This window comes from Pelodiscus sinensis, chromosome 1 (assembly GCF_049634645.1).
Source record: "Pelodiscus sinensis isolate JC-2024 chromosome 1, ASM4963464v1, whole genome shotgun sequence".
Classification (NCBI taxonomy): Eukaryota; Metazoa; Chordata; order Testudines; family Trionychidae; genus Pelodiscus; species Pelodiscus sinensis.
The window spans coordinates 144,380,741-144,401,329 of record NC_134711.1 but is presented as its reverse complement, the minus strand read 5'-3'; the positions used below and the strand labels follow the sequence as shown (position 1 = coordinate 144,401,329).

Sequence of the window (20,589 nt, the reverse complement as noted above, 5' to 3'; positions counted from 1 at the left end):
CTTATTTGAAGCCGACCCAAGAGACGTGAGTTTGGTACCACCCATCTATTCCCACGAGGGGTAGGACATCACAAAATAACCATGCAATTTGGCACCTCTGTAAGCCTGTTCTTTTGAGGCAGTCAAGAAGGGGACTAGGAGAGAATTCCTCAGAGCAGGACTGTAGTACAAAGGCAGCCCCGGGGAAGAGGAGTGGGTTTCAGGCTTGGAACAGCAAGGTGTTTTGCAGGTCAGATTAAGGTGATTTAGCAAAGCTGTGAAGAGAGAAGCTTGTATAGTGCCTGCCTGCATTGCTCCTGACTCTACTCACTGCTGTCACTTTCACAAGCACTGTTATGCCCCCAGTTTAAATACATGGGGGGAGGGGGAAGAACAAATGTGCAATGAAGCCATCCTAATAAAAAGTACATCATGTAAGCAGAGATTTTGCACAAGCAGAACATCTCTATGGAGCCTGATTTGAGAAACTATTACAAGAGGGGAAAACAACCCAGTTTACTGCCGCTTGGATCCACACCATACAGCGGAGCTCATCCAGTGTACAGCATACATCACCAAGGGCAGTGAGCAGACCGAGTGATAAGAACAAGAGACTTGGAATTAGAAGAGATGGGTTCTATTTCCACAGTCACTGAAAGCCGCTTGGCCTCTGTGTGCCTCAATTTTCCCATTTGTAAAATAGAGGCTATGGCACTTTTGAAGCCCTTGAATTACAACCTCTATAGAAATAACATGTTTTAGTGACCTGCTGAGTCAAATAAGAAATACATACTAGCCACATTCTGCAGCAAAAACTGAACATTGAAAAACATTAATTTAGTTACAATATCAAGCCTGAAAAATTCCATCTCTTTACCTGTCCCTAGAAGAGACAAATGAAGGTGAGACATGATTATGGTGACTAAAAGATGGCTCAGGCAGTGGTGCTATAAAGAAGGTTTGGGGATGTCTGTGCCCTGAGAGGCATTCATGGAGCAAGGACTGTTTCCCTAAGATGGATTTCACCCATGCAGGGAGGGAAATAGACTTCTGGGTTGGAGGCTGGCACAACTCATTAAAAGAGCTCTAGACTAGGAACTTGGAGACAGCTGGAGATACTCATGTAGACTCTACGCCTGATTCTAACATTAAGCAGGAGGAAAATTAAGACAGACAGAATATGGCAATGAACAAAGGAACAGCAATGGGTAGAAAATTGGACATCAAGAGGAAAGACAGTACCAATACCAATGAAGCTAACAGTCAGGCAAGTGATATTGGTAGTACAATGTCTGTACTTGGTCAGGTGAGGAATGTGGGTGAAGTCAAGCAGAAACAATTAAGATATTTAACAATGCAAGGAAGCTGGGTAACAAAATAGAGGAAATAGAACACCTGGTGCAGGAAGTAAAACCAGATATTTTAGGGGTAACAGAAACATGGCAGAATAGTCATCGTGACTGGCGCACAGGTACTGAAGGATAAGCGCTGTGCAGGAAAGACAGAAATAAAGGCAAAGGTGGTGGACTAGCATTGTATATTAATGATGAGCAAGCTCACTGATAAGTGGGGCCCAAACAGGGCAGTTGCCACAGAGCTCAGTGATTCACAAGAAATTATATTTACACGTGGGAGATGGATGTCCTGGGCTTTGATTTAGAAGGTCTAGTAAGGACCCGCTAGAGTGTGCCCCCATCAATCCTGGTATTCCACCAGCTCACTGGAGTTTCTCCCATCAACCTCCCGCAGTGGGGATATTGCAGAAATTCTAACTAAAGTATGTCGACTCCATCTACGCTATTCTCATAGCTGGAGTTGCATATCTTAAGATGACTTTCTCCGATAGTGTAGACCTGGCCTGTGTGAAGACATCATTTCAATCAAGGGGAGAAAATTCATAGGGAAAGGTTGCAGACCAAGCATCTCAAAACAGGTGATTAAGAGAGCAGAAAACTACAAGGAATGGAAAAGATGAGGGGGGCAAAAAGTTCAGCAAGGAAAACTATCTTTTGAAGTTCAAAAAGTAGAGGGATAAAGTGCAAAATGACAAAAGCAAAATAGAGTTTGACCTTGCAAAGGAAGGAAAACACTGTAAAAGGGTCTATAGCCTAAAAACTAAAAAAATTAAAGATGTGGGACAGCTAAACACTGAGGAGGAATGGAGCTTCAAAGTAATCTAGACATGGCTCAACACCAAAATTTATTTGCCTCAGTTTTTAATAAAGGTAATGAGGAGCTCCGGGGTAGTGGCAAGGAGACTATGGAAGTAGCAATGACCACATATGAAGTGGAAGTCAAACAGTTTAAATGGGATGAAATTTGAGGACTTGGATAATCTCCAAGCAAAAATGAACTGCCGTATGAAAGTGCAGGCCCAATAAGCAAGGATTTTTAAGGAATCTATAAACTCAGGGGTTTATTCTCCTGTGATTGGAGAATATAGTTCCTATTTTCAAATGGTTTCACAAAAGGTAGATTGTGCCAGATCATAGAATACTAGGACTGGAAGAGACCTCAAGAGATCATCAAGTCCAGTCCCCTGTCCTCATGGCAGGACCCAGCACCATCTAGACCAACCTGATGTCTTTCTTTGAGAAGGACACTGATGTGTTAAACAAAGGAAATGTAGAAAATCTAATCTCCCTGGATTTCAAGAAGGCATTTGATACCGTTCTTTATGGGAAATTAGTTCAATTGGAGAAGATCAGGTTTAAATATAAGAATGAAAAGGTGGGTAAGGAATTGGTAAAAGGGGAGTCTACAATAGGTCATTCTGAAAGGTGAACTGAAGGGAGGTTACGAATTGAGCTCCTCAGAGGACCAGTCTTATTTAACATTTTTATTAATGATCTTGGCACAGAAGAAAGAGTATGCTTTACCTCAGACTGCCACCCGTGCCGCTCCCTGTGCTGTAGCCAGCAGCAGCTGAGGGGGAAGCACAGCGCAGAGCTGCCACCCGCTGCTCAGGATGCAGGTAGAGATGCTTCAGGGGAGTCGCATGGGAGCAGCAGGCAGAGCCAGGAAAAGGAGACCTGACCCTCCAACACTGGTGGAGATGGGCCCCTGAGCATTGCTGGAGCATGGGGTCCCAGTCCCATATAACTCGCCGCCCCTGTGCGAGGACGCCTCCAGTTGCTTCCCATTCTGTACTCACTGTGAGTTTTTATTGAACCATCTTCTGTTGGTGAAAGTCAAGCTTTAAAGATGCACAGAGCTCTTCTTCACCCTGGCTAGTATGCATAATCCTTGGATGAGAAAGTGTCAGGTAACTACTGTAAGCATAACTGGACATTGTATATGATCCTGTGGTATTTCTAGCTCACTTAAGGTTTGCTGGGTTCTTCGCAGACAAGAGACATTGGAGAAAGTCTCTAAACAGCCTGAGTGTCTAAGAAGCCTAACTCCCATTTGACTTTCAATGGGAATTAGACCCCTCCGCCTCCAGTCACTTTTGAAAATGGGACTTTAGGAACCCAAAGCCACTTACAAGATTTTGAAGAATTTACGCAAACTCTATTGAAAATTCCATTCCCAGTCCCCGGCCCAAAGAGTTTATTGTCCAAATCAATTTATCCCAGCAAGAAATTACTTTAAACACAGGGAGGGAGGAGAGAGTTATAATGGTACCAAAGTGAAAAAATAGGATCTGAACTTCGTAAAATTGACAATTGTTGGTTTCTCTGCTTTTGATTTATTTTTAAAGTTATCTAAACTCATTTTTTCAAAGACGGCTAAGGGAGCTTGGAACTCATTTCCCTTTGGCGACTTTGAAAATCCCAGCTTTACAAGGCTTGGCATGGCTGTGTAGTGGTTAGCATGGAAAGCCTCAGGTTGAGGCAAGGAGATCAGTATTGGAAGGTTCACTGGAAGAGCCTTAAAAGTCTTAGTGGAAGGAGAGTACAAACACAGAGTTAGGGTGGAGACCCTCCTGTGCAACAGTCATTGACTTTAGAAGAGCTCAGATTTAACAAAGAGAAGCCTCCATCCTTTGGATCAAAGTACCGGCCTAACACATCCAGCTAACCTGCACAGCATTCAAACAGACAAAACCAAAAATATTCATCAGCCTGAGGGAGCAGAGAGCCTCCTGGTGTGCTCTAAAGCGATGGTTCTCACCCATGGGCATGTGTACTCTGAGCGGGAGTGGTATGTAGAAGTCCTCCAGGGGTACGTCAGTTCATCTACATCAGCAGTGCGCAACTCGTGGGTCGCGCCCACCAATGGGGTTGCGGCTGACTTCTGGGGGCGGTCACAGGACTGGGCCGGCTGCCATTTTTTCCCCAGCACAGCAGGCTAGCAGAGCAGCATTGAAAGGGGCCACAGTTTTTGGGGGGTTTTTTTTGCTTAACCAAAGTTTTCCCCGGAGGTCACGCCAGGAAAAAGGTTGCACACCACTGATCTAGATCAGTGCTGCTCTACCTAGGGGTTGAAACCTCCGTGAGTGTTGTGGGACAGGAATGGGGAGGGAGGGTCACGAGTGCAGGGTCAGCATTAGACAATGGCAAGCCTGAGACCCTGTGCACAGGGGCCCTGTGAAGCTAAATTATAGGCTTCAACCCCAGGCAGTGGGGCTTGGGATTCAGGCCCCTGAAAGCAGTACGGTAGTTAGGGAAGGTGGAGAACCACTGCTATAAAGCACTCTTCTGGACAGTAATGGGGGGATACTTCCAAACCCAGGAGCCTTGTCCCCCCACCCCATGAAAGCACCATGAGCCACAGAAGCTGAGCACCAGGTCCCAGCAGATCTCAGCTATCTCAGCAGAGCACAGGGGAAGCTGCTCTCTTTACTGCGTCTCATGCCAAGTACAGATTTATAGACTGCTTTAGCACCTTCAATTTCCCCAGAAGGTAAAAGAGGCAGAGACCTGTCACACACCCACAGCCCCCCAGGGGACACCCTGATGAAGGGTCACTGCAGTAATCCAGCCCAGAGGTGACCAAGGTGTGGCTGATATAAAGAAAATGCCAAGATTTGATTTAGCAATTGCAGGTTTTCTATAAATACCAAAAATCAATAACTGTCCACGAGACGTTACCACTAAAACTCAAGAGGGAAAGAATTACATGTTCGCTGCTTAAGCAAATCAATGGGAAGTTGTGATTAAAGCACAGGGCTGGGAGTTGGGAGATGCAAGAACTATTCTTGGTTCTGCCACACTCACTCTGTGTGACCCTGGGCAAGTCAATTCCACATACCCCCGTGCCTCAGTTTCCCCATCTACCGAACCGGGACGACAAATAATTGCTGACCTCACAAGAACATGAAAAGGAATATTTTATTGAGAGCTGTACAGTACTTTGAAATCTTCAAATGGCAGGAACTAGAGAGGTCCAAAGTATTAATAGCATTAAACATCTGTACGTGTAAAACAAAAGTTTCCAAATCATTCAGCTTGGCTTTGAAGTTACAACTGAAAGCCCCAGCACACCAGTGTGTGTTGGGGTGAATGGACACAACTGGTCATCACAAGTGCATTCACTTTCAAACAGCAAGGACATATAGCTCCCCCAAAAGTGTCCATGGGAGCCTGCCTGTGTAGTTAGACTGCCATTGACACAGTGCTGATGACCTCTACTTTTCTGGTACCTAACACAGTGGACTGATGTGTCCCATTTAATGAGTGTCTTTTAAAAAAATCTATTGTTTAGTACACAAATGTGGGATAACTTTCAAAAAATATGTGGGGCCATTTTTTCCCTGGTGCTGTGTGTCACGTGTCAAAGTTGTTAATAGAAATCATGTACACTCTTTACACAAATGCAGTATTTAAACACACTCACACTCACACCTCCAAGATCTCTCAGAGCAGGACCCAGGCCTTCTTGACTGAGCATCAGTCTCAAAGTTTTTAACTGCTGTGCAAGTCAGGAAGGTATTATCCTATGGTACGGTCCTGGAGACAGAGTGCCTAATGCATTTTGGAGCCAGGCTAGTGTAAGCAGCTGCATATCCTATGGAAGCCTGGGACAAATTCAGCACGGATATAAACCTTGTTAGTCACACATCCTGCACCCATTGAGGTAAAGGAGGCAAACATCCCCCTCCCCCTAAGATCTTCAGTGAGAGTGGAGATGCTAGCTGGGAGCAGGTCAGAAGATGGAGGGGAAGGACTAGTCTATCTGTGGAAAGCCCCTATAGTGTGATAAGGAAGGGTAAGAAGTATTCTCCTGTTGTTTTCCATACTCCCTCCCCACCTTGGGGTGACACATTCGTGTTTCATGCCCACTGCATGCCACATTGCTGCCAAACACCCTCATTTACCTGTTATACCCAATATGTAGTTTACACTCGGCTATTTGCCATTATGCAATTGGGCTCAGAGTGTAGAAGGGCTAGCACAATAAGGGAGTAGTGGCAGCTGGGAATACAGCCCACATCCCCTCTGCTTCTTGATTCTGTGCTTTAACCAGCAGGCTCCTTGTTCCCTCGCACAGAGCATCGCTGCTGGTCCAGCACAGTTTCTGCATAAGCAGCATAAGAGGGTCCCAAAGCAGTTAAGGAGCCCACAGTAAACTGGCTTCCCTCTATCAGATGCTAGCCACCGCCTCCTTCTGCTGCAGTCACTTGGCAAGCACACATCGCACTGAGTCAGCAAGAATTCAGCACCTCTTGTCAATTACTTCCAGAAACTGCTGATTGTGGAAGGGCTATTTCAACTAGGATGCAGCAGGATTTTGTGGAGACCGAATTCCCCTCTTGCCCAGAGAGGTCACCTCTCCAGTGCAGGGCTACTATAGCACACTGGCAGGGTGGTTCTGGGGGTGAGGGAGAGCCTGCTTGGCTCCTGCCTGTGCTCTGTGGATAAATTGCTGACAATCTGGCCTGTTATAGACTTAAAATATGGTTTTAAATTGTGAATGGAAATAGGAATAAAAAGGCAGCAGGATAGAAGGGGAAAGCACAGACGAGAATTAGACAAAGCATGCCCCAAGAGTACTAGCAAAAATCCTATCAATGCAGCATTGCTGCCGCACCACCCAACTGAAAGGGACACCCTTAAGGCTTGTGCCAGGGACATCAGCAGCCTGGGAATGTCCATCCGCAGCAGCCCCGGTCACACCATCTGTTTCAGGGGCAAAAGGGGGAAGGGGTTGCCCATGACACACCAAAACAAAGAGGAGCTGATTTGCACAGGGGAAGAGGCTATCCTGTTCCTTTGCCAAATAGCCAAGCTCTTTGGTCTGTGCTGGCTACCAGTTAGCCTTTGTGAAATACCTTCTCCTTGCTCTGTGACTGAAAAAAAGAGGCTAATGCAGCTAGTGAGGCAAAGGATACTCCGATTATTCAGGCAGCCCGAGTTGCCCTGAAGCCCTTGGCGTAGCCTCTCACAAGTAGCTTCATTAAAACAACAACATATTGCAGGCTCTGCCACAGTTAAAAAACCAAGTCACTCTCTCCTCCCAAAAGATCCCAGAATGCATCAGATACCACATGCACACAGCACCACAGAGATACAGCGCTTCTGGGAAGAGAACAGCATCCAAGCAGACAGCACACTGCACGTGGGCAGAAGGTAACACCAACGTAACCCCCTGGAACCTGTGCATCCAACAGTCACTGAGCAGTCAGGACCTTGGTTTTTAAGACCTCAGCCCAAAGACCAACAGACTGGAACTCGGTCTGGCTACTGAGGAGGGAAGCTATCGAGACTGCGCTAGAGTCTCAGAACCCCTGGTTCCAGGGAGTGAGTATTTAACTTTCGATGCTTAGGATCTACTCTAAACCATCCCCTCTGGCAGGACAGAACTGCTGACTTCCACAAAGCAGAGTACTGTATAGCTAAATAAATAAGTTAGTCACAGAGCAAAAGAGTGCATATGACCAGAGCTTCATGCCATTCAGGGTGCAGCGGCTGTAGAAGTCACTCCTCGGCCAGAAAGCCAACAAGCATGGAGAGGCATTCGACTCTGACTAAGACATCGTCCAGTGACACCAGTAACACAGAACTACCGACGAAGAGCTCAACAGCACAGAGTTAAATTCTGTAAGCAGTAACAAGGAATATGTAGGATCCGAATAGGCACAGAGCTTATTAAAATAATAGCCGTACTAATCTAACATGCCAATGCAAGAAAATCGAAAGTGGGTGAATCAGAATATCTGCTAGCTGATGAGAACCCTGGCATAGTAAATATTACTGAGAGGTGATAGGATAACAAAGCAATAATAAAAGACCAAAACAATACATTTGTGGAATACTGGCTACAAATGCTACAGGAAGGACAGACTCAGGGGTAGAGGTGGATGCAGTAGCACTATTCTTGACAGATTCTATAGACTCTAATGAGCTCAAATTCATGAGAGCAAAAGAACAGAATAGAATCTTTATGGATACAAAGCCCAAGCCATCAAAACCATAAGTATAAAGGTCCTATTAGGGTGCATCTACCAAGCAAGGCTAAACTCGAAATAAGCTACACAAACTGAACTACATCCATTGCGTAGCTTATTTTGAAATAGCGAGTGTCTACACAGCACTTATTTTGAAATAAAGTGCTCTCCCTCCAACTTCCCTTACTCCTCATACAATGAGGATTACAGGAGTCGGAGTAAGAAGTCCTCCAGCTTGACAGTATTTTGACACTATTTCGAAATAACTGCCTGCTGTGTAGACACGGACTAAGTTATTTCTGAATAGAGCTAGTTATTGCGAAATAGTGTTGCAGTGTAGACATACTCTAGTGACCCTCTGATCAGGAAAAGGGTATGGAGAATACAGTGCTCAAAGAGATTAAAGAAACAACAAAGCCTAGAACAGCAATAGTGGCTAATTTTAGCTATACACATGTTGACTAATTCAATATCACAGCAACAAGACAAGAGTTAGAGAAATTTTCTCAACATCTTAAACAGTGCTTCTAGTTCTAGGGTACACAGAAATAGAGGTTACTCTTGAATAAATAACACAGAAATTCATTCAAGAAGTAATCAAATAATAGTAATAACAATATCATTGTGAGACTGACCTTAGCAAAAACTAGTAGTGACACTAAACATTAAAATGGTATATTTTAAAAGTAATGAGGAAGCCAGTCCAAAGGATCCCAACTTCAAAGCAGAAAAATTAAAGTCTTTACACTTAGCATGGATACTACTTAAGCAACCATAACAGAAAACAGAAATTATATATACCCCCTGAACAAAAACAGGTGTAGAAAAGGAAGCAAATACTCTGTGCAGTTAAATGGTAAGGTACAAAAAGTTATTTGAATTAGTAGGGTATAATTTATAAGATGTTAACAGAACTGATAGCAAAACTGAAAGCGGCAATCCTTGTATAATATCAGAAGCAGGAACCTGCATTATGAACAAGGGATCTGATAGACTATGAAGTGGTAAAAGGAACAGTTAAGGAGGGCAAGGACATCACAAAGAAGCTAAAGCAAAGAAGCTTTGCATTGGTTTTCATTGCACAGAATTCTGGGGAGATTCCTACCCTAAAACAGCAAAAATATACCTATCTTTAAAGAAGGTGCTGGGATGACTCCATCTGAAATTATAGCTAAAGCAAGAATTATAAAGTTCCCAGAGGAACATCATAGGGACAAAGGAGCCCAGTCTCCAAAAAGGGAAACCAGACCTCTCCAATGTACTAGAATTCCTTGAAGATGTCAACAAAACAGTGGATGAAGGAGACAAAGTTCTTCAGCAATGGATGTGAAAGGTAACAACATTTTGCATGGATTAGGAATGTGATACAGACAAAACCAGAGTAGGGCTATTTGTCAATACTCAGTAGTGTAAATGATCATCACGTGGGTGCCACACCAACTGGTGTAATGTAATAGGTTCATAAGTCATCTGCAAAAGGGGGATGAAGTGTGAGGTGGCAAAGTTTTCAGGTAATAAAATGGTTTGGTTTAGATTAGACAAAAGGCAGCAGTGAGGAACTTCAGAGGGATCTAACAAAGGCAGGCAAAGCTAGGTAGCAAGGTGACAGAAGATGAAATTCTGTGTTAGCAAATGGAAGGTAATACAAACTTAAAGGAATCATTTCAACTACTCACACATATCACTGGGTTCTTATTGAACGAATCCCTTGGGGCAGTTACCTTAGTATTATCATGGACAGCTCAGTGCAAACATTTGTTCAGTGCACAAAAGCAGTCAAACAAAATGTTCAGATGTCTAAATAATTAGATAAAATATGCTGAAAATATAAAGGTCATTATGAAATTTGATAGCATACTCTCAGCTAGAATACTGTATTTACTTCTGGATGTTTTACCTAAAAGTAAGAGTTTCAAAAACAGACCTCAAAATTGTGTATGGGCCAATAGAAACTTTGTTATGACATTACGATTGGGACTGTTCAATTTAGAGAGATCTATAAGAAAAGGTAGGCTAGAGATAGATAAGATACTGAGTGGAACACAGAACATAAACTGAGTGCTTCTATTTATTCTCAGAACAGAAAGGCAAGGTGATGTTCAATTAAACACTTCATTATTATTACTACAATAGTTTATTTTTTGCACAGCACATAATAAACCTGTGGAACTTATTACCACAAGTTATCACTAAGGCCAAGATCTTAGCAAGATTGACAATTGATTACATATTTATAAGGATAATGAGAACACCAACAGTTATATTAGGTATAATGCTATATATACCCACACACACAATAAATCTTCATGCTTGAGAACCTAAGAAGCCAACCTCTAACTAATGGGGGTCAGGAAGAAATCTCTCATGTGCCATTCTGACACAGCATGCCAGCCCTCGGACATGGGAAAGAACAGTTGAGTGTCTGAATGAGGGGAAGGTTTTTCACTCCAACAGTTGAGATAATTGAAGATACCACACGTTTACTCTCACAAGAGTGAATGTTGTGCTTGTAATTTTCCAGATGGAAAGGGCTTCCCTGAGGGAAAGACATACTTTGGACTCCTTATTCCCTTTCTACTGTTAAGGAATATATAATTTACTTTATTCTGAGGGAAGCATGAGAACTTCACAATGTGGCTTGTCTGTTGGACTCAAGAGCCAATCTTAAGGAAAAGGATGTGGCCTTGAGAAGGCTGAAGATTTTAGGAGCTATACCTGGAGTGTTGTTTACATTTACAGCTCAGGTACTGGGCTGCCCTCAGCAATAAGACAGCACCAGGGAACCTCTTGACTAATTGTGTTATTAACTGCCCACTGTGGAGTTTCTTGCACCTTTCCTTGAAGCATCTGGTACTGACCAATGTCAGAGACAGGAGACTGGCTTCCGTGGACCACTACTCTGATTCTCTGTGGCAATTCTTACACTCACTGCTGCAGAGTTGTGCCTCCAAATGTACACTTACATCTCTTTAAAATTACACTTCCAGCTCTTGTGTTTTGAAGAAATCTAGTGTATGGATGTAGCTAACCAGAACACAGATGTCAAATTCACCTCACACACTTGTCACTCAGTTATCTCAGGAAGGCTAACTAGAGCCCTCCTCCCCCCGCCCCCAAAAAAGAGAGAGAGAGAGAGAGAGAGAGAGAGAGAGTGTGACACCCATGATACTATTTTTTATTCTTCATTTGAGTGATCTGACTCCTGAGATACACATCAGGCTCAGATAGACTGAGACAGGAGGGGACATTTTTACATAGTCATTTTTCAAAGCAGAAGTGCACTTTGATTTATCTACATGCAAATGACTGTGTGCAGTGAAGAAAGATGTGACTCTGCATGTACATGAGTAATAAATGGTTGTAGCATATCTACTAGTTCTGTTCTGAACTCTTACAACTGTGTGAGAAGGCAAAAAAAGGGGGGGTTCAAAATGCAAAACTGGGACACATCAGACTATACCATCCACTCATTTTGCGGGAAACTGGATTCTACGTGAATACGAATAAAGAAGGAGATATGCAACATGGCATGCTTTTATGAAGTATTTGCATACATGAGTCTGAATAGAGGAAGGGAAGGCAGACAAGGAATGCTGGAACAATTAATACTAAAAAAGGCAGAAAACTGCTTCCAAAGATCACAAGTCAGGAGGAAAGGGCAGGTTTGTGGGAGTATTTTTAAACTACAAAGCCAGTCAAAAATTTCAAAAGAAATAAACAGTGGAGCTAGAATGGACATAACAGTGACCACTGAAACCAAACAGATAAATTGATTGTGTAAAGAAATCTATTCACGGTAAATTTTTACCTTAGTCTTTAAGGGCATGAAACGTCCACAATAGAGAACTGGTCTGAAGTAGGGATGTAATAGTGTAGTCGATTAACCGATAAACAAAAGCTTATAGGTTACTGCTATAGACTACATGCTTCCCACTCCCCCCAACTCCCCGCCAGTAAATTTTTTAGCAGGCTGGCCAGCAGCTTGTCTCAGTCCTGGCTTGCGATGGGTCTGGGACCTATCCCCGTGGGCTCTGTATTTAAAGTATATTAGGAGATATGTGGGCAAGCAACCTGGCTCAATTTCAGCTCACACTGGATCCAGGAGCTCAGACATCCCATCTCCCAGACAGGAGCTGCTGCCATCCCTGTATCAGAGGCAGCAGTGAGGGGCAACAGGCAGCCAGTCTGTGAGGGAGCTGATTTTTAAACTGGCTCCCGTCTTGGACCAGCTCCCGCCTGGCACCCCGCACTGATGCCTTTGATACAGAGGCAGCAGCGTGGTGTGGCAGGGGGCGTCTTAGGAGTGAGGACAGATTACACTGGCTTGCTGGCCCTGCCTCTAAGGATTACAGAGTAACCAATAAGAATTCATGAGGTTACTCAACTATTCAGTTAACATATTTAACATCCTTAGTCTGTTAAACATCCTGAAGGCAGTGCAGCCCTGTGGGTACAGCACTGGCCTGGGATTCAGAAAACCTGGGGCCTATGCCCAGTTCTGCCACTGGCTTGCTGGGTGACCTCGGAAAAAAATCACTTCACCGCTCTCTGCCCCAGTTACCCCATCTGTGAAAGGAGGGTTATGATACAAACCTCCTTTGTAAAGTGCTTTGGTATCCACTGATGAAGAGATGGGTATTATTATTTAGTTCTCTGATTAGAAACAAGAGACTTCTGAATTCTGAGAAGCAGAGCTGGGAGAATGCCCTATGTGACACTGCCTTGATCTGTGCTTGAGTTTCCCCATCTGTAAAATGGGTATAATGATTGTGTCCTCCCTTAGCAAACAAAAGTGTCAGGAGCACTCATTGGATGATGTTTGTAAACTACCATGTAATTCCTAGTTAGTATTACCAACAATGGAATTTTCTTCATCACACCTGCCTACTAACATCCAGAAGCTAAATTGCACTCTGGACTATTATAAAATAAATGCAGAATTATTGCTCAAAGAAACCACGAAGAATAGATTCTCAGTGTGTGCATTTCCCCTTGAAATACATTGTGTTAAAAGCACTTTATTTATTAAAAAAAAGCACAACGATAGTAGAATCCTGCTAAATATAGATGAGTCACCACAATTTAGTAGTTAAGAAGACCATTAGGAATATTGCTTATCGTGTCACATGCATTTAACATTCTCCAGTGGTTAGAACTTGGGCCAAGGAGCCCAGAGTATTTGCTTCTATTCATGGGTCTGCCACTGACCTTGAGCAAGATATTAAAAGCCTTGTGCCTCAATATCACCACCTGTAATACTGGTATTGTGCTAATCACTCACTTCTCAGGAGGGAGGGGAGAAATAATTAGCAAGTTTTTAAGATGTTTATGCAACACATGGACTATCCCAATGGTTACAGAAAAGCTAAACCTATTTGGTCTTGAAGCACTTTGAGAATCCAGTATGACAGGTATCCTATAAATGAAAAACTGTTTGAAGAGTACTGAGAGAAACAGATAAAAAAATCAGTTATGCTCATTTTCCAAAACAGAGGAAGATGCCTATTGGAGAAGACTAAGATCAGATTAATGCCTTTGCATTTACCTCTAGAGAACAGGTCAGGCTGCAAATGAAATAAGGTATCTACACAAACAGGAAGCCACACAGTTTGACACAAACAGTTGTCTGTTCACACAATACATAAAGATGAGGGAGCAAGGGGCACTGTACTCTGGCCAGGACTCCGCATCTGCAGCAGAGCGGGGAGGAAGAGGGAGCAGGCCTGCAACAGATGAAGGTACAACTAGAGCTGGATAAAAGGAGTCCTGGACTGGAATAAAAGACCAAAAGGTGCTGCACGTCAAGACTAGAAGTGTAGAACAGTGTGAGAAGTTGCATGTGCTGGAACTCTGACAAAGCCTATATGGTGCTGTCAATCCCTCCAGAGCCACCCTTGCATATGCACAGTTAACACAGTCACTTGTTGCAACACTACATCACGTGGGCAAAACCTCATTTAGTTAAAAATGAATCTTCGATTTAGCTGTTCCCAATGTGTGATTTCTAACACATTGGAAAATTTGCAATAAGCTATTACAGGCAACACTTTGCAAGCATAGGTTTTGTTTAAGCTTTAACAGAATTCCCTCCTTATTTTCCAAATACTTCACTAGTGGGGGTGAATATCCATCAGCATGCATATAAATCCCCCTTAAGGCTTAACTGGGAAATAAAGATATTGTCCCTGCCACGAGGACCATACAGTATAGTATTACAAGTCTAAATACAGTGGCGCACCAGCTCCTGTGAAGCAGATTCACTGCTGTTCCACAAAACAACATAAGTTACAGGGGCTATGACACTGCTTCCCCATCAGGCAATTTACTACAAAGTTTGATCCTCCCATGTCATAGGTGTAAAATGATTGGGTACAAGAAGACCGCTGGAGGCTCCACCCTCCATCCAAATATCACTTTGTATATGGTCTAATCTCCCTGCCTTCTCCTCCACCCCCTTCTCCCCTACCACACATCTGATAGAAAGACCACATTTTCTATTCAAATATTGTACCCCAAGGTGAAACCCTCTTGTTGGTCTCTTTCAAACATTATTTGGATTAAAAAACAAACCATGGTAATCACTGGATTTAAATTCAACCTAAGTAATGTTATATGCCTAACACATCTTCACCAGATTATTCTTCTAGCAAGGACTCAAAAAACGATGCACCTCTTCCTTTTGTGCACCACGTTGCTTACCAGTTCCACCTACTACAAAGCATCTTCCCACAGCTAAAAGTAACCCCCAACCTGAGAGATTGGAGGATCACTGGTGCAGCTTTAAAAATTAAAGAGGAAGGTGCAGGAAAATAATTATTGTACTGTAAGTAAAATATTTATTCAAAGGTAAACTTGTTAAGTGCCAAGTAGTATCTATCAACTATATAATGAAAGATCAAAAATAAATATTGATTAGATCTCTTACCATGTAAAGAGATAATGAAATGAAATTCAAATTTGTCCCCAAAATTGGAGTTTCTAAAAACCTTTTACAAAGATCTCACATCAGTAGAAATGTTTTCGTTATTCCCCCTTCACAGTAGTTTGGGGGGGGGGGGGAGGGAAAGGCTGTTTAAATAATCATACCGTTGTATTGCTTGTAGCCCAAATATTGCAGCATCAAGAAACTAATCAATGAAGTTGTGTTCACTTTGTTATCCAAGCTAAGAAAAATGCAAAAAGTAAATGAACACCCTGAATAGTACTTCCTATTTCAGGGAAAATCAATTATTTTGGTCAATGCACAAATGTCTTCATCAAGGTATAGTCAAGGTCCAGACTTCAGAAAAACAACAACAACAATAATAAACTAAATAAAAATATTTCAGGGTCCATTAGAAAGCATCTAATGGTCCAGATTTGTTCTGCAGTCTGCTTACTGACTATCCCTGTCCTGTTTAAGCAGAAGTGCTGTTAGTGAAATTGGGAAGGAAATATATTGTAAACAAACCATCTTTCTGAAGTTGACTAGTTAAAATGTTCAAAACAACCTACTTTAGCCTCCTAAATTACTTAGGAAAATAGGACTTTGGGATCTAAATCACTTCAGACCTTTTTCAAACCTGCCAAATATTTTAGAGGAAATACACCACGAGAGGTCCTAAACTATAGAGAGGAAAGGGACCATTGCTTATAGCAGGAAATTCAGATTGCTGCTGAAAAGAGCACGTAACTCACTGACCAAGGGATGAGTCTGAAAATTCTATTGTAGACAGGCTCTTAAATTACTCCCATCGCCTTAGTATCTGAGCACTTTCCAGTGGGGCATTAAGTGATGTGTAGTTTGAAGTCTCCCATCCCCTTCTCAAGAGAGCTGAGTGTGCCGGTGGCCTTTTCTTGGGGTAGGGGGGTCTAGCTTGTTAACTGTACTTGCTGCTCTGTGTTTCCATTTGAGAAGGCCGGTTGGAGAAATGCACCTCGCCCTTGCCGCTGAAGGTGGGGAGGTTTGCGGGGAGTGCCTGCCCCAGTCTTGGGCCAGCCCCTGAGAAAGCTCTGTCTCCCTCACAGACAAGCATTGCCCGACGGGTGGAAAGTTGCCTTGTGCAAGTGGTAAGGAGCAAAGTTGTAACTCATGATCTTCACCGGGCAATCGCGGAGCGAGGCCGGGGCCGGGCCATGGAGCGGGAAGTGAATTACAGACAGTTACTTTAAAGCAAGTTCAAGAGCTCTACAGAAAACGGTCACGGGAGCGCAGCCGCGAGGGAGGAAATGAATCGCTCCTCGCCGTGCCTGGTTGCAACACGACAACTCCATCGGCCCCATAAGACGGCTGCAGGAGCCATCGCAGGCGTCCCGTTCCCTATGAATAAGCCGGGGCTCCGGCCGCTGCTCCTTAAAAGGTCGCCGACCCTGTCAGGGCACAAACCAAAACGCCTCCCTCCCTCTCACAACGCGCAGTCCCAGCGAGGGGCTGACCCGACACCCACCCTCCGGGCGGCTCGGGATGCCCGGGACGGGAGGTGGCGGATCAGCCCCTCTCGGGGACTTCCAGCCAACTTGCTCCGCTCATCCCTGCAGCCGGCTAGCGGACAGCGCCTGGGTGCCCAGCCGGCGCCCTGCTCCGAGCCGCCACCTTCCGACCCCGGCCCCGAGCGCATCTCGGGCGATCGCTCCCCCCGGCTCGGGCCCGGAGAAAGTTGGGCGCCCAAGTCCCGCCCGGGCTCGGAGGGAAGGCGGGGGCCGGTGCCCCCCCAGGGAGCCCGCCGCCCTGCCCTGCCCGCACTCACCTCGCAGAGACAGGAGCGCAGCCAAGGGGCCGACCCACAGCCCCCAGCCGCCGGAGCCCCTCGGAGTCATGCCGGGCCGGGAGAGGGGCTCAGCCGGCACCTCGCTCCCCCTCCCCGGGCGGCGGCTCGGCGCCCTGCCGCCAGCCCCCAAGTCCTGGCGAAGCCCCCGGGGGCGCCGCCCCGCCACAGGGGCGCTCAGCAGCCGGGCTAAGCGCGGGGCTCCCCGCCCGGGCTGCTCCCGCAGCAGCCGCCGCTCCGGCTGCAGCCGCTGTCCCGGGACCGCCCGCCTGCACCGCCCGCTGCCCGGGAGGCTCTGGAGCTCCGGAGCCCCGGCAGCCCGGGGACGCCGCCAGGCTCCGAACCGGCCCGAGAGCGCAGCCTGGCGGCCCCGCCGAGCTGCAGCAGCTGCCACCCAGCCCGGGAGCCGCCTGCCCCAGCCCGGCCCCGCAGGTGCACCGGGCTCCGCTCCGCCCGAGCCCCCGCCTCACGCAGCCCCCCGCGGGCTCTGCTGCTGCTGCTCCTGCTGCCCCAGGAGCTGGAGAACCGCACGCGCCAAAAGCGGGATGCAACTGCAGGGCGCAGTCCCCGCTCCCCTCCCCCAGGAGGCGGGCTCGCTTTAGAGCGGCATGGCTCAAGCCCCCCTCACCAGCCACCCACCCGCTGCCCAGGACAGCTGGCTCCTAGAAAGCCCAAGGCTGCAGCCCCTTAGCCCGAAAACGCTGCCTAACCCCAGTTCAGCATGCACTTCGGGCAGCCCCCGGTCTGCCTGAAACCGAGCAGGTTTCAGTCCTGCAACGCCTCACCTTGGTCTGAGATAGAGTGGCCCCTGGAGACAGCACAGTCCAGTGACTTAGCCAGCAATGGGCCAGCTTTTTAGGCCACTGAAATCCAGGCTCTGCACAGAACCCACCCAGCTGGGCCATGCTTTGTTGCCAGCCTAATGCCCAGCAGAGGTCCCTCCCTGCAGGTTATGCTTCATCCAAGTCATCTCCCTGCCTGGCTCAGCCCAAGGTGGAGCATAAACCAATAAAATCAGAACGTACATGCCCACATCTTGTTTTAGTTCAGAGAGACTAGGCATTCCAACATGTGATGCTGCTTGTTGGTCCACTCTGAGGTGCAGCCCCTCAGAAATCAGCTCTGCCCTGCCTTTGCTTACAATACTCAAATTGTAATCCTAGCAGGTATGTGGCCTTGTGGTGGGAACAGCAGCTTGTGATGTACCAGCCTGACCTGAGCAGAAGCTGTGGTCACACTGCTCTTAGCTAGCCCCTGTGCAATCCCCCTCTTGGAGCCTCTTCTGTGCAATTCTGGAAGGAAGACTGCATTATGGGATTTATTGCCTTTAAAGCTTGTACCTCTGTTGGATCCTAGTCTTGGGTAGGAAACACTAGACCTGTATGGACCAGTATTTGGTCTCTGCTCTACCCAGCTTCAAGTAACATCCATACCACACACCTAATTTTCCAAGGTACTGTGCACCAATAATTCCAAGTCAAGTCAATGAGAGACAAATAGGCATCTGGGACCTCTGAAAAAAATCACACCAAGTTGTTATTGAAAACAAAACAGAGTGCTCAGCCACCAGCTCCATGTAACATGAGAAATACCAGAAAAAGTAGTGGAAACATCATGATCCTGTGAAGGGGAGACTGACACCCCTCTTACTTAGAATCATAGAATCATAGAGCTGGAAGAGAGCTTAGAAGGCTATCAAGTCCTGCCCCATGCCTAAGGCAGGACCAATCCTAACTAAATCAACCCATCCAGGGCTTTGTGAAGCCGAGACTTAAACACCTCTAGGGATGGACACTCCACTACTTCCCTAGGTAATCCATTCCAGTGCTTCACCACCCTCCTAGTGAAATAGTTTTTCCTAATATCCAACCTGGACCTCTCCCACCGCAACTTGAGACCATTGCTCCTTGTTCTGCCATCCATCATTACAGTGAACAGCCTTTCTCCAGCCTCTTTGAACCTCCCTTCCAGAAGTTGAAGGCTGCTATCAAATCCCCCCTCACTTTTCTCTTCTGCAAACTAAACAAACCCAACTCCCTCAGCCTCTCCTTGTAGGTCATATGCTCCTGCCCCCTAATCATTTTGGTTGCCCTCTGCTGGACCCTCTCCAATGCATCCACATCCTTCCTGTAATTGGGGGCCCAGAACTGGACATAATACTCCAGATGTGGCCTCATCAGAGCCCAGTAAAGAGGAATAATCACTTCTCTGGATTGACTGGCAATGCTCCTCTTAATGCAACCTAATATGCCATTAGCCTTCTTGGCTACAAGGGCACACTGTTGACTCATGTCCAGCTTCTCATCCACTGTAATCCCCAGATCCTTTTCTACAGAACTGCTACTTAGCCAGTTAGTCCCCAACTTGTAACAATGCTTGGGATTCTTCTGTCCCAAGTGCAGGTCTCTACACTTGTCCTTATTGAACTTCATCAGATTTCTTGTGGCCCAATCCTCCAATTTGTCTAAAGTCACTCTGGACTTTATCCCTGCCCTCTAGCGTATCTACCTCTCCCTCTAGCTTAGTGTCATATGCAAATTTGCTGAAGATGCAATCCATCCCCTCATCCACGTCATTAATAAAGATGTTGAACAAAACTGGTCCCAGAACCAAATCTTGGGGCACTCTGCTAGAAACCGACTACCATCCTGACATCGAGCCGTTGATCACTACCCGCTTCCAGCCAGCTTTCTATCCATCTTACCATTCATTTATCCAATCCACATTCCCTTAACTTGCTGGCAAGAATATTGTGGGAGACCGTATCAAAAGCTTTGCTAAAGTCAAGGTATATCACATCCACTGACTTCCCCATATCCAGAGAGCCAGTTACCTCATCATAGAAGCTAATCAGATTGGTCAGGCATGACTTGCCATTCATGAATCCATGCTGAGTATTGTTGATCACCTTCCCCTCTTCCAAGTGCTTCAAAATGGATTCCTTGAGGATCCAGGCATTACAGAGCTCAGGTTATAAGAAATGGCTAGACAAACTGAACAAAGAGAAACAATTTCTGTTACTTGCTGGTGGTGTCCTTTTTCTTTGCTCAAAGTTGAGACCTGGAATCTACCTTACCCTCTTGGGAAATAAGTGTTTGCTTAGAAATATCGTCTCTGCATTTTTAGTACATGCCAATTTCATCCATGCCCATGTCATCTACTTGCTCAGGAATAGATCACTGAAATCAGTTCAGCCCACGAGCAGGTCCCTATGCAGTGGGTGATTGGATTCACTTCCTACAGAGTACCCATAACCATGCCTTTATTCATGATCTTAGTGGGCAGCAGGCAGCACTTCTACCTGGCTTTAAATGAGCCAATTCCTCCGGGTTAACTGGGTAGGAGCTATGCTTATCAGTTTATCATCTTTTAACATTCCCCCTGCCCTGCCACACACACACCATATCATGACATAGCAACAAGGCAAAGGTGGCTATTTCAGTGGCTGGCAAAATAAATCTGTGGCTACACCGAAAGTTGGAATGGCAAGTACAAGGAACAAATGGCAGGAAATGTAGAAAAAAACCCTCGCTC

The 20,589-nt window shown here is 45.6% G+C and overlaps 1 protein-coding gene across 2 annotated transcripts in view; it reads right to left on the bottom strand.

Annotated features, from left to right (window-relative positions):
* The window catches only part of IGSF11 (immunoglobulin superfamily member 11), a 136,805-nt gene extending 119,551 nt beyond the window's left edge, over nucleotides 1-17,254 (bottom strand). The window contains exon 1 of one of the 2 annotated variants that reach the window (XM_075905949.1): nucleotides 17,038-17,254. In XM_075905949.1, coding sequence (XP_075762064.1) covers nucleotides 17,038-17,107 — 70 coding nt within the window. In that variant the 5' untranslated portion in view covers nucleotides 17,108-17,254. The remainder of the gene's footprint in view (nucleotides 1-17,037) is intronic. The other variant, XM_075905954.1, reaches the window with a different exon arrangement.
* Between the last annotated feature and the right edge of the window lie 3,335 nt (nucleotides 17,255-20,589).